Below are 24,305 nucleotides of genomic sequence, written 5' to 3'. Positions count from 1 at the left end.
ATTAAACGCAGGTCCTAAATTACAAAGTCAACCTTAGGAATTCCTTTATTCTTGGTTTGGAACATGCTTCAGATATTGCTGTCAGAAGGAAGAGAAAGTCAGAAGGAGAGAGAATGGTTGGTGAAATGAAAAATCCAAAGTTACAATAAAGCCTGGGATTTTGTGGATTTGGACCAAGAGAATTTTGAGGAGGATACAAGGCTCTGAGGTTATGTGGCTTTCCAGTGGTCACACTGCAGATAGGTAGAATTCTGAGCACCATTCTCTTGGCTCTCACCTACACACACTTCTCACTTATGGACATGGTTAGGTTCCAAAGACTAAGTTATTATGTAAAAATCAGCATTATGCAAAAATGGAGGATGACCACATCAGACCAGAAAATGGAAGATGACTACATCATTACATAACAGCCAAAGTACATCATTACATAACTGCTAATTTACTTTGTTATATAATTGCCAAACCACTGAGAATCATGGCCTAGCCAAGTTGACATATAACCTTAACCATCACAGCCAACGTTACTCTTTCCTCATACCTTGGTTTTCCTTACTGCCAGACGTAAATCATTAATGCAGAAAATAGATAGTAGATTTTTTACTATTGTCATGGATGCAAGATAAGTTAGGAGTAGGTTATTATCCTACACTGAGTGACTCCTCTGCTTCTGAACATAGAGTGGAGCATCTGCCCTGCTGTACTGCCCTCGGTCACCATCATCTTGTTATTAAGTATATTTTGATTCATTTTCCAATTTTGACTTTTCCATTTTTTTCTCCTCACCTCTCAATTCTACCATTGTTTTAAGAAGATAGTCCCAGGTGTGGAGGACAAGTGTTTCATTCAATAAATATTTACTGAGCACCTACTATGTGCCAGGAGCTGTTTTAGGTGCTCAGGATGTGAATAAGACAGCAGAAAAGATCTCTGCTGTCTTGGAGTTTACAAATAAGAAAATGCCAGGTGGTCGTAAGAGCTAATAAAATAGGGTGCTGAGTTAAAGAGTGAATGGTTAAATTGTTGTCAGTTGCCGTCCGGTCCTATAACAGAATGAAATGTTGCTCAGTCCTGTGCCTTCTTCATGTTCGGTGGTATGTTTGAGTCCATTGTTTTGGCTAGTGCGTTACTCCATCTCATCGAATGTTTTCCTCATTTTCATTGGTCCTCTACTTTATGAAACATGATGTCTTTTTCTAGTGATCGGTCGTCCCTGATGACAGGTCCAAAGTAAGTGAGTCCAAGTCTCGCCATCCTAACTTCTAAAGAACATTATGGTTATATACCTAAGACTGATTTGTTCATTCTTCTAGCAATTCACAGTATATTAAATATTCATTGCCAAAACCACAGCACCAATCCATCAATTCTTCTTCAGTCTTCATCATTATTGAAAATTCACATGCATGTGAGGCAATTGAAAAGATCATGGCTTGGGTCAGATGAGTCTTAGTCATCAAAATAACATCTTTGTGTTTTAAAACGTTAAAGAGGTTTTTTGTAGCCACTTTGCCAAATGCAATACATTGTTTGAGTCATATATATGTGTATATACATACATACATACATACATACATACATATATATATATATATATATAATTTCTCATTGTACTTTAGATGAAGGTTAACAGAGCAAATTAGTTTGGATGTGTCTATGGAGTTTCCATGACCTTCCCTTGGTCAAGTTGTTCTAGTTACCCCAGTATTGTGTACTGTTTTACCCTTCACCAAAGTTACCACTTGCCTACTGTCTAGTTAATGTTTTTCCCTCCCCACCCCTCCCTCCCTAGTAACCATCAAAGATTGTTTTTGTGTGTAAACCTTTTCATGAGTTTTTATAATAGTGGTCTCATACAATACTTGTTCTTTTGTGATTGACTTATTTCACTCAGCATAATACCCTCCAGATTCATCCGTGTTGTGAGATATTTTGTGGATTCATCATTGTTCTTTATCTTTCTGTAGTATTTCATTGTGTGCACTTACCATTATTTGTTTATTCATTCATCTGTTGATGGACACTTAGGTTGTTTCCATCTTTTTGCTATTGTGAACAACGCTGCAATGAACATGGGTGTACATATGTTTATTCGTGTGATGGCTATTATTTCTCTAGGTTACATTCCTAGGAGTAGGATTGCTGGATCATATGGTATTTCTATTTCTGGTTTTCCAAATACTTTTCCATATCGTTTTCCAAAATGGCTGGATCACTTTGCATTTTCACCAGTAGTGCGTAAGAGTTCAAATCTCCCTGCAGCTTCTCCAACATTTGTTATTTTCTTTTTTGGTTCATGCCAGTAGTGTCAGGGTGAGATGGTATTTCATTGTGGTTTTGATTTGCATTTTTCTAATGGCTGGTGATCACGAGCATTTCCTCATGTGCCTGTCAGGCACTTGAATGTCTTCTTTGGTGAAGTGTCTGTTCATATCTTTTGCCCATTTTTAAATTGGATTATTTGTCTTTTTGTTGTAGAGGTATTGGATTATCTTGTAGATTTTAGAGATTAGACTTTTGTCGGATTTGTCATAGCCAAACATTTTCTCCCAGTCTAGGTTCTCTTTTTACTCTTTTGGTGAAGCCTTGAGTTGAGCATAAGTGTTTAACTTAAGAAAATCCCCAATTATCTAGCTTATCTTCTGGTGTTTATGTATTGTTAGTTATGGCTTGTCCTCTGTTAATGCCATGTATTAGGGACTTTAGCATTGATCCTATTTTTTCTTCTATGATCTTAATAGTTTTGGTTTTATATGTAAGTCTTTGATCCATTTTGAATTAGTTTTTTGTATGGTGTGAGGTGTGGGTCCTGTTTCATATTTTTACAGATGGACATCCAGTTTTGCCCCATTTGATGGACTTTGGGCCTTTGTCGAAGATTAGGTGACCGTAGGTGGATGAATTTACATCTGGGTTCTCAATTCTTTTCCACTGGTCAATATGTCTGTCACTGTACCAGTACCAGGCTGTTTTGACGGCCGTAGCTACTTTATTCTTCTTCTTCAATAGCGCTTTAGATATCTAGGGACTATTCCCATTCCATATAAAGTTAACGATTAGTTTTTCTATCTCTTTAAAGAATGCTGTTGCTATTTGGATTGGGACTGCATCATATTTGTAGATTACTTTGAGTAGAATTGACGTTTTCACAATGTCAAGTCTACCTATCCATGAGCATGGTATGTTTTTCTATTTATGTAGCTCTCTTTTGGTTTTTTGCAGTAGTGTTTTGTAGTTTTCTTTGTATAGGTCTTGTATATCCTTAGTTAGATTTATTCCTAAGTATTTTGGGGTTTTTTTAGCTATTATAAATGGTATTGTTTTCCTGATTTCCTTTTTGTCATTCTCTTTATTGGTGTATAGGAATCCAACTGATTTTTGTACGTTTACCTTGTACTCTGATATTCTGCTGAATCTTTCTATTAGTTCCAGTTATTTGCTGATGGAGTCTTTTGGGTTTTCTACATATAGTATCATATCATCTGCAAATAAGGACAGTTTTACTTCCTCCTTACCAATTTGGATGTCCCTTACTTCTTTTTCTTGCCTTATTGCTGTAGCTAGGACTTCCAGCACAATATTAAATAGGAGTGGTGATAAAGGGCATCCTTGTCTTGTTTCTGTTTTCAGCCTCTCTCCCTTAGGAATGATGTTGGCTATTGGTTTTGTAGAGATGCCCTTTATTATGTTGAGGAATTTCCCTTGTATACTTATTTTATTGAGAGTTTTTATTGGGAATGAGTGTTGAACACCCTTTCTGTATTGACTGAGATGACCATGTGATTCTTTTGTTTTATTTACGTGGTGGATTACATTGATTGATTTTCTAATGTTGCATCATCCTTGCATGCCTGGTATGAATCTCACTTGGTCAGGGTGTATTATTTTTTTGATATGATGCTGAATTCTATTGGCTAGAATTTTGTTGACGAATTTTTGCATCTGTATTCACGAGAGATACTGATCTGTAATTTGCTTTTTTGTGGTGTCTTTGTCTGGTTTTGGTATCAGAGTTAAGCTGATACCAAATGCTGGCTTCATAGAATGAATTCTGAAGGATCCCTTCCTTTTCTATGCTCTGAATAGTAGTACTGGCACAAGCTCTTTTCTGAATATTTGGTAGAATTTTCCAGTGAAGCCATCTGGGTCAGGGTTTTTGTTGTTGTTGTTGGGAGCTTTTTTGTTTGCTTGTTTGTTTTTTATTACCTTTTCAGTCTTCTAATGGGTCTGTTCATATTTTCAACCTCAGTTTGTGTCAGTTTAGGTAGGTAGTGTTTCCTGAAATTGATTGATTTCCTCTAGGTTTTCAAAATTCTTGTAGTATAGTTTTTCATAATACACTGTTATGACACTTTATTTCAGTTGGATCTGTTGTAATGCCCCCCATTTAATTTCTTATTTGGGTTATTTGTGTCCTCCTCGGTTTTTCCTTTGTTAGTTTGGCCAGTGGTTTGTCAATTTTGTTGATCCCTTCAAATGGCCAACTTTTGGTTTTGTTAAGTCTTTCTATTGTTTTTCTATTCTCTATTTCATTTATTTCTGCTCTGATCTTTATTATTTCCTTTCTTCTGGTGGCTGTAGGCTTTGTTTGCCATTCTCTTTCCATTCGTTCAAGTTTTATAGCTAATGTTTTTATTTTGTCCCCCTCCCCTTTTTTTTTTTTTTTTTAACGTGTGCTCTATTGCTATAAATTGCCCTCTCAGTACTGCCTTTACTGAGTCCAACAGGTTTTGGTATGATGTGTTTTCACTCTTGTTTGGTTCTATGAATTTTTTCATTCCATCTTTCATTTTTTGTATTACCCAGTGATTTTTAAGCATGGTGTTATTCAATTTCCATGTATTTGATTTTTTTTCCTTCCTCTTCTTGTTAATTTCTACTTTTATGGCATTGTGGTCAGAGAAGGTCCTTTGTATCATCTCAATGTTTTGGATTTTTTGGGGGGTTGCTTTGTGCCTGTTCTGGAGAACGTTCGTGTGCATTGGAAAAGAATGTGTACTTCACTGCTGTTGGGTGGAATGTTCTATATATATGAGGTTAAGTTGGTTGACTGTGACCCTTAGATCTTCCATATCTTTGTTGAGTTTCTTTCTAGATGATCTGTCCTTTACCAAGAGTGGTGTAGTCTCCTACTATTATTGTGGAACTGTCAATTTCTCTTTTCAATGCTGTTAGAGTTTGTTTTATGTATTTTGGAGCTCTGTCATTATTATGGTTATGTCCTTATGGTCTATTGTCCCTTTAATTATTATATGATGTCCTTCCTTGTCTTTTATGGTGGCTTTTGTTTAAAAATCTATTTTATCTGAGATTATTATTGCCACTCCTGCTCTCTTTAGGTTGCTGTTGCTTGATATTTTTTCCATCCTTTGATTTTTAATATATTTATGTCTTTGTTTCTAAAGTGTGTCTCTTGTAGACAGCATATTGATGGGTCCTTTTTTTTTTTTTTTTAATTCCACTCTGTCACTGTCTTTCTATGGGTGAATTTAAGCCATTTACCTTCAGCGTGATTATTGACAGATGTGAGTTTATTGCTGTCCCTTTGTAGGGCTTCTTTGGTGTGTGTGTGGTGCTGACGTTTTCTTTGTTCCTCTTACTCTTTGTACTGAATTACTTTTGTTTGTGGATTTTTTTTTTCATTTCTTTTGTTTTTGTAGATTTTGTTTTTACTGAGACTTTATGTTTTTCTTCTTTATTTTGATGAGTAGGTTTGTTAGCTTTCTTTGTGATTACCTTGAAATTTACCCCTATCTTCCTAAGTTTAAACTAGTCTTTTATTACTTGATATTGCCTTGATTTCTTCTTCATTTGAAAGTTCTATACCTACACCATTTATCCCTTCTTTTATTACTGTGACATTGTTGTTATTTACAGACTGACGTCTCTGGTTCCCTACTGTAAATCTTTTAGCTTTGTTTTATCCTTGAGAGTTCATTACCTAGGTTGGTATCTGGCTAATGCTGTCCTGTGTCCTTGATTCAGGTTGTTGTCTAATGTTGTTTATTCTCTAATTGAATGACTCCCTCTAATAATTCTGGTAAGTTTGATTTGGTTTTTACATATTCCCTTAATTCTGTTTGTCTGAAAGTGTCCTAATTTTGCCATTATATTTGAGCAAGAGTTTTGCAGTATATATTATTCTTGGTTGGCAGTTTTTTTCTTTCAAGATTGTATATATGTCATCCCATTATCTTCTTGCCTGCATAGTTTCTGCTGAGTGATTAGAGCTTAGTCTTATTGTTTCCCCCTTTTATGTGACTTTTCATTTTTCTTGAGCTGCTTTCAGGATTTTTTCTTTGCCTTTGGTTTTAACGAGTGTGATTATGATATGTCTCAATAATTTTCTTTTTGGGTCTGTCTTATATGTGGTTTGTTCTGTTTCTTGGATGGTAGACTTCAGGTCTTTAATGATATTTGGGAAGTTTTCTGTCAACAAATTTTCAATGATCCTCTGTGTTTTCCATATTCTTTCCCTGTTCTGGAATTCTAGTTACACGCAAATTTTGCTTTTGATTGTGTCCCACTTCGTTATTAGGGTTTCTTTATTTTCTTCATTCTTTTTTCTGATTGCTCCTCAAAGAAAATGGTATACAAGGATTTCAATTTCACTGATTCTGCCTTCCATTGTTTCAAATTTGCTTCTAAAAGCTTCTATGGCACTATTTCTGTAGTCTTGTTGTTTATCTTTTGAATTTCTAATCTTTTTTTTTTTAATTTTTATTGTGCTTTAAGTGAAAGTTTACAAATCAAGTCAGTCTCTTACAAAAACTTATATACACCTTGCTATATACTCCTAATTGCTCTCCACCTAATGAGACAGCACAGTCCTTCCCTCCACTCTCTATTTTCGTGTCCATTCAACCAACTTCTGACCCTGTCTGCCCTCTCATCTCCCCTCCAGACAGCAGCTGCCAACATACTGTCATGTGTCTACTTGATCCAAGAAGCTCACTCTTCACCAGTATCATTTTCAATCCCAGAGCCCAGTCCAATCCCTGTCTGAAGACTTGGCTTTGGGAATACTTTCTGTCTTGGGCTAACAGAAGGTCTGGGGACCATGACCTCCGGAGTTCTTGTAGTTTCAGTCAGACCATTAAGTCTGGTCTTTTTATGAAAATTTGGGGTCTGCATCCCACTGCTCTCCCACTCCCTCAGGGGTTCTCTGTTATGTTCACAGTTGTAGCCAGGCACCATCTAGTTCTGGTCTCAGGATGATGTAGTCTCTGGTTTATGTGGTCCTTTCTGTCTCTTGGGCTCATAATTACCTTGTGTCTTTGGTGTTCTTCAGTCTACTTTCCTCCAGGTGGGTTGAGACCCATTCATGAATCTTAGATGGCCACTCGCTAGCATTTAAGACCCCAGAAGCCACCACCAAAGGGGGATGGAGAATGTTTTCTTAATAGATTTTATTATACCAATTGGCTTTGGTAACCCCTGAAACCAAGGTCCCCAAACCCCCACCCCTGCTACACTGGCCTTCGAAGCATTCAGTTTATTCAGGAAACTTCTTTGCTTTTAGTTTAGTCCACTTGTGCTGACCTCGCCTGTATTGTGTTGTCTTTCCCTTCACCTAAAATAATTCTTACCTACTATCTAATTAGTGAATGCTCCCTCCCTCCTTCCCTCCCTCCCCCCTCTGGTAACCGTCAAAGAATATTTTCTTCTCAGTTTAAACTATTTCTCCAGTTCTTATAATAGTGGTCTTATACAATATTTGTCCTTTTGCAACTCACTAATTTCACTCAGCATAATACCTTCCAGATTTCTCCATGTTATGAAATGTTTTACAGATTCATCACTGTTCTTTATCAATGTGTAGTATTCCATTGTATGAATATACCATAACTTATTTATCCATTCATCCGTTGATGGGCACCTTGGTTGCTTCCGTCTTTTTGCTGTTGTACACAATGCTGCAGTGAACATGAGTGTACATATATCTGTTCTTGTAAAGGCTCTTATTTCTCTAGGATATATTCCAAGGAGTGGGATTGCTGGATCGTATGGTATTTCTATTTCTAGCTTTTTAGAAAAGAAAAAAAAAATTCTTTTTTTTTTTTCTTTTCTATGGAAGCGCCAAATCAATTTCCAAAGTTGTTGTACCATTTACATTCCCACCACCAGTGTATTAGTCTTCCAGTCTCTCCACAACCTCACCAACATTTATTATTTTGTGTTTTTTGGATTAATGCCAGCCCTGTGGGAGTAAGACGGAATCTCATTATACTTTTGATTTGCATTTCTCTAATGGCTAATGATCATGAGCATTTCCTCTGTTAGCTACCTGAATGTCTTCTTTAGTGAAGTGCCTGCTCATATTCTTTGCCCATTTTTTAATTGGGTTATTTGTCTTTTTGTAGTTGAGTTTTTGTAGTATCATGTAGATTTTAGAGATCAGATGCTGATCAGAAATGTCATAGCTAAAAACTTTTTCCCAGTCTGTAGCTAGTCTTTTTACTCTTTTGGTGAAGTCTTTGGATGAGCATAGGTGTTCAGTTTTTAGGAGCTCCCAGTTATCTAGTTTCTCTTCTGCATTGTTAGTAATGTTTTGTATACTGTTTATGGCATATATTAGGGCTCCTAGCATTGTCCCTATTTTTTCTTCCATGATCTTTATAGTTTTAGATTTTACGTTTAGGTCTTTGTTCCATTTTGAGTAGGTTTTTGCGCATGGTATCAGGTATGAATCTTGTTTCATTTTTTTGCAGATGGATAGCCAGTTATGCCAGCACCATTTGTTAAAGAGACTGTCTTTTTCCCGTTTAAGTGACTTTTGGCCTTTGTCAAATATCAGCTGTTCATATGTGGATGGATTTATGTTTGGATTCTCAATTCCGTTCCAGTACCAGGCTGTTTTGTCTACAGTGGGGGTATAATATGTTCTAAAATCAGGTAGTGTGAGGCCTCCCACTTTGTCATTCTTTTTCAGTAATGCTTTACTTATCCGGGGCCTATTTCCCTTTCATATGAAGTTGGTGATTTATTTCTCCATCTCATTAAAAAATGTCGTTGGAATTTGGGTCGAAATTGCATTGTATCTATAGATGGCTTTTCGTAGAATAGACAGTTTTACAATGTTAAGTCTTCCTACCCATGAGTAAGGTACGTTTTTCCACTTATGTAGGTCTCTTTTGGTTTCTTGCAGAAGTGTTTTGTAGTTTTCTTTGTACAGGTCTTTTAAATCTCTGGTAAGATTTATTCCTAAGTATTTTATCTTCTTGGGGGCTACTGTAAATGGCATTGAGTTGGTGATTTCCTCCTCGATGTTCCTTTTGTTGGTGTAGAGGAATCCAACTGATTTTTGTATGTTTATCTTGTATCCTGATACTCTGCTGAACTCTTCTATTACTTTTAGTAGTTTTCTTGAGGATTCCTTAGGGTTTTCTGTGTATAGGCTCACAGAATCTGCAAATGGAGATACTTTTAATTCTTCTTTGCCAATCTGGATGCACTTTATTTCTTTATCTAGCCTAACTGCTCTGGCTAGGACCTCCAGCACAATGTTGAATAAGAGTGGTGATAAACGGCATCCTTGTCTGCTTCCTGATCTCAAGGGGAATGCTTTCAGACTCTCTCCATTCAGGATGATATTGGCTGTTGGCATTGCATAAATGTCCTTTACTCTGTTGAAAATTTTACTTCTCTTCCTGTTTTGCTGAAACTTTTTTTTTTATCATGAATGAGAGTTGAATTTTGCCAAATGCCTTTTCTGCATCAATTGATAAAATCATGTGATTCTTCCCTTTTGTTTTATTTATATGATGGATTACTTTAATTGCTTTTCTAATGTTGAACCATCCCTGCATACCTGGTATGAATCCCATTTGGTCATGATGAATTATTTTTTTGATATGTTGTTGAATTCTATTGGCTAGAATTTTGGTGAGGATTTTTGCATCTACTTTCATGAGGGATATAGGTCTGTAATTTTCTTTTTTTGTAGTTGTTGTGTCTTTACCTGGTTCTGGTGTCAGGGATAGAATGAGTTTGGGAGTATTCCGTCCTTTTCTATGCTCTGAAATACCTTTAGTAGTTGTGGTGTTAAGTCCTCTCTGAAAGTTTGGTAGAACTCTGCAGTGAAGCCGTCCAGGCCAGGGTTTTTTTTCTTGGGAAAGTTTTGACTACCTTTTCAATCTCTTCTTTTGTTTTGGGTCTATTTAGTTATTCTACCTCTGTTTGTGTTAGTATGGGCAGGTAGTGTGTTTCTAAGAATTCATCCATTTCTTCTAGGTTTTCAAATTTGTTAGAGTACATTTTTTCGTAGTAATCTGATATGATTCTTTTAATTTCATTTGGGTCTGTTGTAATACCGCCCATCTCATTTCTTATTTGTCAGTTTGGCCGATGGTTTATCAATTTTGTTAATTTTTTCAAAGAACCAGATTTTGGTCTTGTTAAGTCTTTCTGTTTTTTATTTCATTTAATTCTGCCTCATTTTTGTTATTTGCTTTCTTTTGCTGCCTGAGGGTTTCTGTTGCTGCCCTCTTTCTATTTGTTCAAGTTGTAGGGATAATTCTTTGATTTTGGCCCTTTCTTCTTTTTGGATGTTTGCATTTGTTGATGTAAATTGACCTCTGAGCACTGCTTTCACTGTGTCCCAAAGGTTATGATAGGAAGTGTTTTCATTCTCATTGGATTCTATGAATTTACTTATTCCATCCTTAATGTCTTCTATAATCCAGTCTTTTTTAAGCAGGGTATTGTTCAGTTTCCAAGTGTTTGATTTCTTTTCCCTGCTTTTTCTGTTATTGATTTCTACTTTTGTGGCTTTATGGTTAGAGAAGATGCTTTGTAATATTTCAATGTTTTGGATTCTGCTAAGGCTTGCTTTCTAACCCGATATGTGGTCTATTTTAGAGAATGTTCCATGTGCACTAGAAAAGAAAGTATACTTGGCTGCTATTGGGTGGAGTGTTCTGTATATGTCTATGAGGTCAACTTGGTTGGTTGTGGCATTTAGATCTTCCATGTCTTTATTGAGCTTCTCTCCGGATGTCCTGTCCTTCACCAAAAGTGGTGTGTTGAAGTCTCCTACTATTATTGTGGAGCAGTCTATCTCATTTTTCAATGCTGTTAGAGTTTCTTTTATGTATCTTGCAACCCTGTCATTAGGTGCATAAATAATTAATATGGTTGTATCCTCCTGGCATATTGTCCCTTTAATCATTATATACTGTCCTTCCCTGTCCTTTGTGGTGGATCTAACTTTAAAGTCTATGTGGTCTGAAATTAATAGTGCCACTCTTGCTCTTTTGTGATTGTTGTTTGCTTGATATATACATTTTTTCCATCCTTTGAGTTTTAGTTTGTTTGTGTCTCTAAGGCTAAGGAGTGTCTCTTGTAGGCAGCGTATAGATGGATCATGTTTTTTTATCCATTTTGCCACTCTCTGTCTCTTTATCAACGCATTTAGTCCATTTACATTCAGCGTAATTATGGATAGGTATGAATTTAGTTCTGTCATTTTGATGTCCTTTTTTTGAGTGTTGTTGACAGTTTCTTTTTCCCACTTAATTTTTTGTGTTGAGTAGTTTATCTTTATATATTGTCTTTTCCTCTTCTTTGTTGTTGTTGATTGTTTTTCTGCTGAGTCTCTATTTTTTTCTTGTATTTTATTTTAATGAGTAGGACAGTTAGTCTCCTTTGTGGTTACCTTAATATTTATCCCTATTTTTCTAAGTTTAAACCTAACTTTTATTTCTTTATATCGCCTCGTCTTCCTCTCCATAGGACAGATCTATGACTACATTTCTTAGTCCCTCTTTATTATTTTAATGTTGTCTTCTTTTACATAATAACATCACTGTTTCCCTGTTTTGAGTGTTTTTTTAATCTTAATTTATTTTCGTAATTTCCTTGTCTGGGTTGACATGTGATTGCTCTGTCCAGTGTTCTACTCTTGGATTTATATCTGATATTATTGATTTTCTAATCAAAGAACTAGAACTCCCTTTAGTATTTCTTGTAGTCTTAGTTTGGTTTTTACAAATTCCCTAAACTTCTGTTTATCTGGAAATGTCCTAACTTCACCTTCGTATTTGAGAGACAGTTTTGGTGGATATATGATTCTTGGCTGGCAATTTTTTTCCTTCAATTTTTTATATAAGTTATCCCATTGCCTTCTTCCCTGCATGGTTTCTGCCACATAGTCCAAGCTTATTATTATTGACCCTCCTTTGTAGGTGACTTTTCATTGATCGCTAGCCGCTCTTAAAATTCTCTCTTTATCTTTGGTGTTGGTAAGCTTGATTATAGTATGTCTCGGTGACTTTCTTTTAAAACCTACCTTCGTGGAGTTCGAGGAGCATCTTGGGTAGATATCTTCTCATCTTTCATGATATCAGGGAAGTTTTCTGTCAACAAATTTTCCACAATTCTCTCTGAATTTTCTGTTATCCCTCCCTCTTCTGGTACTCCAATCACTTATAGGTTATTTTTCTTGATACAGTGCCACATGATTCTGAAGGTTTTTTCATTTTTTTTTAATTCTTTTATCTGGTGTTTCAATCTGCTCATCTGACTTTCTATTGAGTTGTCTGATTCTTTCATTTTATTGTTTATATTCTGAATTTCTGATTGCTGTCTCTCTGTGGATTCTTGCAGTTTATTAAATTTTTCATTATGTTCTTGAATAACCTTTTTAATTTCTTCAAATGCTTTATCTATGTGTTCCTTGGTTGTTCTGCATATTACCTGATCTCCTTCCTAATCTCATTCCTGATGTCTTGAAGAGTTCTGTATATTAATCTTTTGAATTCTGCATCTGATAATTCCAGGAAGACATCTTCGTCCAGAAGATCCATTGATTCTTTGTTTTGAGAGCTTGTTGAGGTGATCATGGTCTGTTTCTTTACGTGACTTGATATTGAGTGTTTTCTCTGAGCCATCTATATGTTACTGTATTAGTTTATTTTATGTTTGCTTACTGTATCCTAGCTTCTTGCTTTGTTTTATTTTGATATGCCCAAATGGGTTGCTTGAGCAAGCTTGCTTGATTATTTTCTCCTTTGAAGCTCTGACATCCTGTCACCATATGGCTAGAGCTGTTATCAGGTATATCAGTCTAGGAGTCCATTCACCTTTCTTGTATGAATTCAGTTCAGGTGTCCAGGTAGCTGACCATCAAGTTTGCGGTACAGGCTCTGTCCTACAGTCTTAGAGGGGCAGGGGTGATTGGCATATATACTGGTATCTGATTGCAGCAGGGGGCCATGCTCTGAACAAGGCAGGGGGCTGAGAACCATTCCCTGAATCTCTGTGAGGAAAGCATGTCCCTCTTCCCTACAGTGTACAGGTGGGTGGGTTCTCCAGATGGACCATGGACACACAATGCTTTTGCTTGTATGGACTGGGAGGTACCAGTTATCCTTGGACACCTGTCATGGATGGCTGGGCAACCTTAGTGGAGCCACCATCAGTCCTTTTGCCCCTGATGTGGGTAGGTGAGGACCCTATTTAATAGGCAAGCAGTGTCAAATATCAAACACCCACCTCTTCACAGCACAGCTGAAACCGTTGCAGTCTGCCAACAAGGGCCTTTTCTCCTGAAATTGGCCCACAGAGGTCCATGCAGGGGGAAAAGGTATTCAAAGTCCATGGACTGTTTTTGCCTGGACAGGAGCCGCTTCTGTCCTGAGCTCCCCTGGTTATTGGAGCTGGCAAATTATCTTTTCCCCCAATTGTGAACTTATTCATACTCCAAGGCCAGGAGGATGGCTCAGGGTACTCAACATGGCCTAACTCAGGCCAAGGGAAATCACGAGCCACTGAAGCCAGCTTGGGGGCTGGGGATGCGGTAAAATATACACAGGCACTTAGCTTTTGCCAAGAGCACTATTCTTCTTTGGTTCTAGAGGTGTAAGTAGGCTGTGTAGCTGGCTGCTTCTCCATGAGGAAACTGTGGCTGAATGCTACCACTAGCCCACCACAGCCACTCCCAGAAGTGGTGCCTGAGGGATCCCAACGTTTCCCATCCAGTAACTCCTCTCTATTTCTGAACTGTCTCTCCCTCCCCGTGCTTCTCTGTTTTCTAACTTTGCCTTTGATGTTTAGGGCTCCTAGCTTGTCATAAATATAATTGTTTCACTTGATTTTCGGGTCTTTGTTGTAAGGATTGCAGGAAACATCTTGCTATTTTGCCATCTTGGCCCCGCCTCCTCTAATTGCTTTTGTATGATTTCTAGTTGTTTATTTATTTTGGAATTTTGTTCCTTTATTATTTTCCTGAATTATTCCATTGCTTTGTCTGTGTTTTCCCTGATTTTGTCTTTATTTTCCTTATTTTTGTCTGCAATTTCCTCATTTCTTGGAGAACTCTGAATATTAGAGTTCTGAAATCTCTATCTGGTAGTTCCTTGCTTTTTCTTCTACCAGAAGGTCACCTGGTATTTTATTTCAGTGGCTTTCTGGAGCCATCCTGTCCTGTTTTTTTAAATATGTTTTGATATTGCCTGCCGTGTCCCAGACATTCAGGAATTATTTTCTTCACTTATGGATTGTAGATTTGTTTGTTTCATCCTACTTTTTTGTTTCATTTGGTTATGTCTGGCAGGTGGGCTGTGTGTGCTTTGTTGCTTGCTCATCTGTGGGCACAATACTTCTTACCACCTTGTCCAGGTGGGCAGTGCTGGTCACTCAGCTGTGGTGCGGCAGGGCGGGTCCAGCAGGGGTGAAAGGGTGGTTATGGGTAGTTTGTGGCCCAAACTGTTGCCTACAAGGCAGGGCTGAGGGGCAGTGCAGGGCAGGGCTGGGGGACTGCATCAGTGCCACTCAGGGGCGTGGCACTCATCATACAGTGCAGATAGGCAGGATGGAAGGGAGAGGATGTGATATGTAGAGCTAAGTTGGTGAGTGAAAGCAGAGAAAGAAGAGAGAGAAAAAAAAGAACAAAGATAAATGTAAATAAAATGCAGTAAGGTAAGATTTGGTGGGTGGGGGTGGGGCAGACCCAGCGAGGCCATGTGCTGGTGACTCTCTAGCTGAGCGGTGTGGCTCAGCCTATTGAAAAGGGGCATGGGAATCACACAGGACAGGGTGGGTGGGAGAAAAAAAAGGGAAGAGGGGAAAGAAAGAAGAAACCAACAAACAAAAAATAAAAGCAACAACAACAAAAATAAATATGGTGATGGTGGTGCTGGCCGTTGGTGGTTAGGCAGAATTGGGGTGGCAGCAAGCTGATGTCTCTCTCACCAGGTGGCATGGCACAGCCTGTCAGGAAGGGGCGGGGGCAGCACAAAGCCTAGGTGGGAAGGAGAAAGACAAGGAAGAAGGGGAAGAATAAAGAAAAAAAAAAAAAAAGATGGTGCTGAGGGAACCGGCCTGTGAGGGCAGCGCAGTTCTGGTGAGGCTGTGTACCAGAGCCTCTCCAGCTGAGTGTACAGCACAGCCCACCCAGAACGGGGCGGGGGGGGGAGCTGGGAGCAGCACACAAGGCTAGATGGACAGGAGGAAGGAAAGGAGACAGAGAGAGAAGAAACAGAAAAAAAATGAAAAAAATGAACAAAGTAAAAAATATGGCACTGAGCGAGCTGGTTTGGTGTCGGTAGTGTAGACCTGGGGAGGCTGTGTGCCACTAGCCCCCCAAGCCAAGCAGTGCAGCAAGGCCCATGAGAAGGGGTGGGGATGGCACATGGGCCAGGTGGATTGGATAAAAGAAAGGAGAGAGAAAAGCAACAAAAAAGGCATCCCCCAAAATAGCAACAAACAAACAAAATGGTGCCGAAGGGGCCAACTGGTGGGGATGGGGTGGACCTAGGCAGCAGTGAGGTGGTGTCCTTCTGGCCAAGAAACCAAGGCACGTTGGAAAGCTGCAGAGATCATGTAGAGGGAAGAAGGATCCCTGATTACCTCCAGCTGCTCTGTCTGCTGTTGGGAGCTCCGTGAGGTTGCCTTCCCATACTCCCTGTCCTCAGTCCTTGGTGGCTGAGGTCTAAAATGAGGAATCCATGCCACATTAGCTGGTAGGGGACCTCCACTCTGTAGCTCTCCTACTCTGTAGCTCTCCTTGTTCTCTGTTCTCTGTCAGTTTCTTATTTCATTTGGTGCTTGATTGAGTTCTTTATTCCTTAATTTGATGTTTAGAGTTCCAGGATTGACGTTTGCATCTGTTTTACTTAGTTTTTCGGGTCTTTGCTGCAGAGGGACAGCATGGTGCTTCTGTCCATAGCGCCATGTTGGCTCCAGCCTCTCATTTGATTTCTCGGGTGCTGCTTCCATGGACTTTGATTGTTGATCCAAGTAGAATAAACAAAACAAAACAAAAAAACCACTGCTGTCAAGGTGATTCTAACTCATGGAGACCCTACAGGACAGAGTAGAACTACCTCATCAGGTTTTCAAGGAGCACCTGGTAGATTTGAACTGTCAACCTTTTGCTTAGTAGCCAAACTCTTAACCACTACACCACCAGGGTTTCCAAGTAAAATAAAATCACTGGCAAATTCAATTTCCTCTCCATTTATCATGATGTTTATCAGTCCAGTTGTAAGGATTTCCGTTTTCTTCACACTCACATGTAATCCGCACTGAAGGCTGTGGTCTTTGACCTTCATCAATAAGTGCTTCAAATAGTCTTCATTTTCAACAAGCAATGTTGTGTGATTCGCATATTGTTAATGAGTCTTCCTCTAATCCTGACGCCACATTCTTCTTCATATAATCCGGTTTCTCAAATTGTTCAGCATACAGATTGAATAAGTAAGATGAAAGGATATAACCTTGCTACATACTGTTTCTAATTTTAAAACATGCAGTATCCCCTTGTTCTGTTCAAACAACTGCCTCTTGATCTATGTACAATTTCTGCATGAGCACAATTGTCTTGGAATTTTCATTTTTTGTAATATCATCCATAATATTTGTTATGATCCACACAATCGAATGTCATCATGTAGTCACTAAAACACAGGTGACATCTTTCTGGCATTCTTTGTTTTTAGCCAAGAGCCATCTGACAACAGCAGTGATATCCCTCATTCCATGTCCTCTTCTGACTCCAGCTTGAACTTCTAGCAGTTCCCTGACAATGTATGCTGCAGTTGTTTTTTAATTTTCAGCAGAATTTTGCTAGCAAGTGATAGTAATGATATTATTTGATAATTTCTGCATTCTGTTTGATTGCCCTTCTTTGAAATGGGCACAGATATGGATCTCTTCCAGTAGGTTGGCCAGGTAGCTGTCTTCCAAATTTCTTGACATAGACAAGTAATGCTTCCAGTGTTGAATCTGTTTGTTGAAATATCTCAAATGGTATCCTGAAAATTCCTGGAGACTTGTTTTTCACAGATGCCTTCAATGTAGCTTAAACTTCTTCCCTTCAGTAGCAGCAGTTCTTGATCATATGCTAGCTCCTTAAATGGTTGAATATTGACCAATTCTTTTTGGTGTAGTGACTATATATATTCCTTCTTTTCATGCTTCCTGCATCCTTCAATTTTTAGAATCCTTCTGTATTTCAATTCGAGGCTTGACTTTCCTCCTCAGTTCTTTCAGCTTGAGAAATGTCAATCACGTTCTTCCCTTTTGGTTTCCTAAGTCCAGATCTCTTCACATTTCACCATAATACTTGACCTTCTTTCTTCAAGCCACCTTCAAAATCTTCTGTTCAGCTCTTTTATTTCATCTTCCATTTGTATTAGCTACTCTGTACTTAAGAGCAAGTTTCAGAGTCTCTTCTGACATCCATTTTGGTCTTTTCCTTCTTTCCTGTCTTTTTAATGATCTTTTACTTTCTTCATGGATGAAGTCCTTGATGTCTTCCCACAACTTTTCTGGTCTTCGATAATTAGTGTTCAGTGCATCGAATCTATTCTTGAGATGGTCTCAAAATTCAGGTCAGGTGGGATGAATTCAAGGTCCTATTTTGGCCTTGGAACTGACTCAAAGGCAACTGACGGTGCTGGTAGAAAGTGGTCCTGAGATAAAAATATTTGAGAAATGCTGGCCTCCGTAAAACAATCTAGCTGTGAAGGCTTTTGTTATATCATGATTTTGAATCCTAATAGACTTTTGCTAGGTTTTTCTCTCCAAACGAAATTTGGACATTAAGAAGCAAGACATAAACTATTTTACCGAAAAAAAAAAAAAAAATTGCCATTGAATTGATTCTGACTAATAGCGACCCTATAGGACAGAGTAGAACTGCCCCATGGGGTTTCCAAGGAGTGGCTGGTGGATTCGAACTTCCAACCTTTTGGTTAGCAGCCAAGCTCTTAACCACTGTGCCACCAGCAAAAATAACCTACCTGGAAATTATCTTGAGTTTCCAGTGCAGTATTCACTTGCATCATAGCGGCTAGGTGGGCATAATACTTGTAGTGAAAAAAATAATTTGAGCTATAAATCTTCCATAGCAAGGAGAAGCAGGCAGTTTGCCGGTAAAGTTGTGCCAACCTCTTCTTCCTATTAGATAAACACAGACACACAGGAAGAAGGTAATCATCATTATGCTTTAGGGGAGCTCAAGGGCACAGTGTTCTTACTACAGGCTTGGAAGTCAAAACTGCACGAGTTTGAGGCCTGCCTCCATCACTGACTAACAAACACATTAAATGATTTTTATGAAGCACGTTTTCTCCATTGTAAAATGGAGACCAAGATACCTACTTTGTGATGATTAAGATAACTTATGTAAAGCACCTGTCCCACGCTGGTTAATTGTTATTTAAATGAAAGCTATTTAAAAAGCACGTTTATATCATTCATCACATTTGATTCTGGAGACAACCATATAAAAGAGGGAGGAATAATTAATCCTATTTTACAGATGGGGAAGGTGAGACTGAAACAGGTTAAATAATTAACTCAAAGTCACACAGCTAGAATGCAATGGTGCCAGGACTAAAAAACCCATCTACCCGGTCAGGTAGAAGACTGCACATTGCTATTAGGAACCAGGTCTTAGCTCAACAAAGGAAATGAGAATTTTTAACAACTGAATCCCAACAAAGGAATGGAATGTCACAGGAGGCCGTGAACATCCTGTGCTGGAGATATTCAAGGGGAGGATGGACTACCTTCTCCAAAGAATGTTTGGGCTCAAAGATCCAGCCACAACAGGCAATTTAACTAATAATATAGCCAAAAATCCTTTAGATTTATGATTAAAACAAAGGGAGCCTAAACAACATGGATGAAACATTAGTGATTTAAGAAAACAAAGTATAATTAGAAATATTTCTCAAAAAGTAGGTTTTAAATAAAGATAAGAAGGAAGGGAGATTGTAGGGTGGCTTAATAAAGAAGTATTCCTGCTACTTTCATTTTAGATATTGATGATATTGATTCTGAAAAAAGGTTCTAAGGAAACATGAACAGGGTAAAATCCATTATAACATGGAGGACATTCATGTCAGCTATAGAAACTCTGACATAAAATGTTGTTTCTTATTGTCCTTGTGTTAGAGAGGAGAGAGCCTTTTGACTGGTGACTGGCTTAAGCCAACAGCTCCACAGTTTCTTCCTCTTCAATACCTTTTTACCTTTTCCCTTTGTGCAGGTACTTCTTGCTCTTTTTACGTAATGTGGTTGTAAATTAGGGTTGTTAGATTTGCCAAATGAAAATAAAGATGCCCAGTTCAATTTGAATTTCAAAATGAATAATTTAGTATATATATTGTATGGGACATGCATAGACAAAAAAATGATCCATTGTTTATCTAAAATTCCATTTTAGCTAGGTATTTTGACAACCCTGTATGTAAACCACATTCCTACTTCTTTTTTCTCAGCAAGATCTCTACTGAACTTCTCCCCACCTCCTTCTTCCTGGAGTCTCCACAGCAGTAGGCAGGTGTTCCCAGGGGCCCACCTTCAACCTGCAAAGGAGCTCAACTCTGCCTCATTTCCATCCCAGGATCTCCCACATTTAAAGGAACACCTGGGAAGCTGCAGAAGGCAGTTTTTGATAGGGTTGCTCACAGGAACACACGTCTGTATCACGGCAGAACCTGTAGGAATATTGCTGCAATATGGAAGATGGAGGATAAGTCCTCTGGTAGCTCTCCAGATCCCCAACTAGGTGGCATCTCCCTTAGTATGAATTGCTATATAGGTGGAATTTTTTGAAGAAACTTCTATTATCAAAAATTTCAAACATATACACAGTAAACAGAAGTGTATAATGAATCCTCATGTACCCAACACCCAGTTTCAATAACTATCAGCATTCTTATTTCATCTTCCCTTTTACACACTGTTTCCCACAATTTTTTTAATAGTTCTTTGCTAGATAACATATACATACATTGAAATGTACAAGTATTAACAGTACAGTTTTGACAGATGGATGCCCCCATCTAACCCACATCCCTACCAACATACTTAGATAGGGAGGCAGTTTTGCTCTTTGGCAGAAGTCTTCAGGTTCTGCTATTTTTATTTGGGTCAGGGACAAAATCCAGTATCTTAACACTGAACGGAAGAGGGCTCGGGGTGGTGGTGCAGATTCCAGTTGCAACAGGGATGGTTAGCGGGGCGGAAGGAAGGGTGTGGGGCATTGAGCTCACCTTGCAAAAAGGTCCCTTATGCTTTTGTCACCTGAATTCCCTTTGACAAAAGCTGCCCGTGAGAGTCTCTGGGGCATCCCAGCCCTGGCCTAGGAGCCACTCCCACACTTGCTCCAAAGTGACTGGTGATTGGTTAGAGCCAAGCAGGAGTCATTGCACCCCACGGAAACTCAGGTTCTGGGGGCTGTCATTCTCTCTCCTCTGGGGAGTGAGAGGAGAACTTCAGCTCTCCCCAGCTCCTTCCCTTACCCATGAGGTGGGCTCTCTTGGGTCTGCTGATTCAAATAATGAAAGTGTCTGTTTTTCTCGATGTGGGTATGGAGAAACAGAGAGAATAAAGTGTAAGGAAAGACTCTGTTGAGGAGCTTCAGTGCCTTCCTCAGCATTTTCTTGGCAAGTACCATGTGGCCCATGTTGAAACAGACCTGCAGAGAGATGAGAGGGAAAGAGGGGAAAAGAGGAAAAGCAATGATTTGGACTCAGTCAGTATGTTCAACAACACATATTTTTGAGGTTCTTATCAAAAAGCTGACTTATGGCCCTGGTAGTACAATGGTTAAGCACTTGGTTGCTAACTGAAAGGTCAGCTGTTTGAATGAACCGGCTGCTCTACAGGAGAAAAGACATGGCAATCTGCTTCTGTAAAGATTACAACCTAGGAAACCCTATGGGACAGTTCTACTCTGTCATATAGGGTCATTATGAGTTGGAATCAACTCAAAGGTACACAACAACAGCATGGTCCAAAACAAAATTTAGCAAGAAGGCCTGTTCTCCCTTCTCCATTCGATTTTCAAAGAGAGCCACTGCCCACCTGTGTTCTAAGTACCTGAGGTGATTGTGGAAAATGCAAATTGTTAAGTCCCACCCCAGAGTGCAAATTTGGGTCTCTGTGGGTAGGACACGGGGGAAATGTATTTTCATATATTCCTCAGCTGAGTCTTACTCATGTTCAAGTTTGAGAATCACTAGTAGAGAAGGCAAGCTACTCAGACCTGGTAATGGGCTTAAAGACTAGTCTATGCCTATCCCACTCTGACATTGTTCTGGAAAGGCTTGTGATTTCAGAGACTAAAAAGCACTGCCCTCATCCCATCTCCAAAATATTTCTCCACTTTTCGTCAAGGTCTGACATTTTATCATAAAAGTCACTTCATTCCTTTGAGTCAAACTTTCCATTCCTTCTCCCAATCGCATGCAAATCTCTTGGGAGTTATGTGGTAATAGTGGACATTTAGGTGACAGAGTGACAAAGTCTGAGAGACAAAGACAACTAAGAAAATCCAAAGAAGCTTCTCGCTCACAATTTCACTGTGTCAGAGGTTAACCATGGGTGAACTTTTGTAATGAATATTATTTCCTTATGAAGGAGGGCTATGAAAAACCTTCCCTTCTACTTTCATAGGGTTTCTATGTTATTTCCTCAGGCCAAGGATCCAGAGAGGATGTGAAAGGAGGAAAAGCTCTTCCTCTTGGCAAGGGAAATCCCTGGGGCCTCTGCGGGTGCCTCCTCTCCTAAGCTGGGAAAACTCCTGCCTCTCTTTACAGAAACCTGGCTTTCTGGCTGAGAAGCTAGCAGCCAGCTTAAGTTTTGGCAACATAGCGGGACATGCACAAGCAGCATGAAAGGCCATGGGGATTTTGCTGCCTTTCAGCAGAGCCAGAAAGGCTTCTCCTATGAGCAGTAGAGGCAATGCATTCACTGTTTACCAAGTCCCCAAAGTAAACTTGATACCTCCCTCCCCGAACCTGCTCTTTCTTTGTCTTCTTCTCCATCCATGCAGCATCCTCAGAGAAAAACCTCAACTTCTCCCTAATCTTCACCCTCACACACATTTCTCATGGGTAACCAAATGCTGTATACTCTGCCTTCCAAGTGTCTGTCACCTCTGTCCTCTTCTCTCCAGCCAAGACCTTACTTCAGGCCCTACTTGTGTCTCAATGCCGCTATTATCGCACGAGCCTCCTTACCAGTCTCCATTCTCCTCCCTGCCACCAACACTACCTTTCTCAGGCACAAATGTGATCATGCCACTCCTGTCTAAGAGCCCAAGAGAAATGAAAGAAGTCAGTCTGAAAGCACTACATCCTGTAGGACTCTAACTGTATGACAGTCTAGAAAAGGCAAAACTATAGAGACAGTGAAAAGATCAGTGGTTTCCAGAGACAAGGCTGAGTGGGTGAAGCACAACATATTTTAAGGGCAGTGAAACCATTCTGCATGGTATGTAGTGGTGGACACAGGACATTACACATTTGTCAAAGCCCTCAGGGCTGTACAAAACAAAGTGAACCCTAATGGAAACCACGAACTTTAGTTAATAATAATATACCATTATCGGTTCATCAATTGTGAGAAAAGCACCATGCTAATACAAGATGTTAATAGTAGGACAAACTATGGGCAGGAGGATCGGGGGTATGTGGGAACTCTCTGTACTTTCTGTGCAATTTTTCTGTAAAACTAAAACTTCACTAAAACATGAAGTATATTAAAAATTGCAACAACAAAAAAAGCCCATGAGAACTCCCTACATACAGGGTTAATTCACAGCCCTCAGTGGTTCACAAATGGCTCTTTTGGCATTTGCCACCACAAACACTCCCCTCCTATCCATACACAATGACTCTGTCTGAACACACCCACCTTTGTCCATGCTGCTGCCTCTGCGAGGAATGCCCTTCCCCTTTCACCATCTAGAAAATAGCTAGCTATTCATTCCTCAGCTTCCAGCAGAATGTCAGCTCCTCCATGAAGAGTTTCTAACAACCCCTCTGCCACCCACACATACCTTTACCTCAAGCAGGTGATTTTGCTGTTAGAATAATTTGTAGGTGCCTCTACTGCAATAACATTTAACACTGTGGTTTATTATTTGTTTTTGAGTCTGTTGCCTCCAGCAACACGTGAACGCCTCAAGGTCAGGGACTATATATTAATCACCCTGGTCACCTCTCTCACTTAACTAGAAACTCCTTGAGGGCAAGTCTTGTCTGCTTGAACCTTTGTATCCCCTATATCTGGCATAGGAGACCTGACCGCACAGTGGTTAAGAGCTCTGCTGCTAACAGAAAGGTCAGCAGTTCAAACCCACCAGCTGCTTCACAGGCAAAATATATGACAGTCTGCTTCATAAAGATTGTCATGTTGTTGTTAGGTGATGTAGAGTTGGTTCTGACTCATAGCGACCCTATGTACAACAGAACGAAACGCTGCCCAGAACTGTGCCATCCTCACAATCATTGCTATATTTGAGCCCATTTTGCAGCCACGGTGTCAGTCCATCACGCTGACGGACTTCCTCTTTTTCACTGACCACTCTCGTGAAGATTACAGCCTTGGAAATCCTATGGGGCAGTTCTACCCTATCCTATAAGATCGCTATGAGTCGGAATCGACTCAACAGCAATGGGGATATGCCTGGCACAATAGTAAATGTTTACTTTTTTCTACATAAACCAAAAAACCCATTGCTTTCAAGTAGATTCCAATACATAGCAACCCTATAGAAGAGAGTAGAACTGCCCCATAGAGTTTCCAATGAGGCCTGGTGGATTCAAACTGCCCACATTTTGGTTAGCAGCCATAGCTGTTAACCACTAGCCATGAGGGTTTCCTTTTTTGTACAGAGAAGACATTTATTAGATATTTTTTTAAATTGTACTTTAGATGAAAGTTTACAGAACAAACTAGCTTCTCATTAAACAATTAGTACACATATTGTTTTGTGACATGCCAACCCCAAGACATATCAACACTCTCCCTTCCTTGAACCTGGGTTCTTGTATTACCAGCTT

At 39.2% G+C, this 24,305-nt stretch overlaps 1 protein-coding gene across 1 annotated transcript in view; it reads right to left on the bottom strand.

Moving 5' to 3' along the window:
* Window positions 1-24,305, bottom strand: part of ADCY10 (adenylate cyclase 10) — a 195,387-nt gene that overhangs the window by 27,236 nt on the left and 143,846 nt on the right. Inside the window, exons 24-25 of the mRNA XM_003414895.4 lie at window positions 20,757-20,932; window positions 18,246-18,402 (exon numbers count right to left, since the gene is read on the bottom strand). Of these exons, the coding sequence (XP_003414943.1) occupies window positions 18,246-18,402; window positions 20,757-20,932 (333 nt within the window). The remainder of the gene's footprint in view (window positions 1-18,245; window positions 18,403-20,756; window positions 20,933-24,305) is intronic.

This window comes from Loxodonta africana, chromosome 3 (assembly GCF_030014295.1).
Source record: "Loxodonta africana isolate mLoxAfr1 chromosome 3, mLoxAfr1.hap2, whole genome shotgun sequence".
NCBI lineage: Eukaryota > Metazoa > Chordata > Mammalia > Proboscidea > Elephantidae > Loxodonta > Loxodonta africana.
This window is presented reverse-complemented; position numbering and strand designations above follow the sequence as displayed.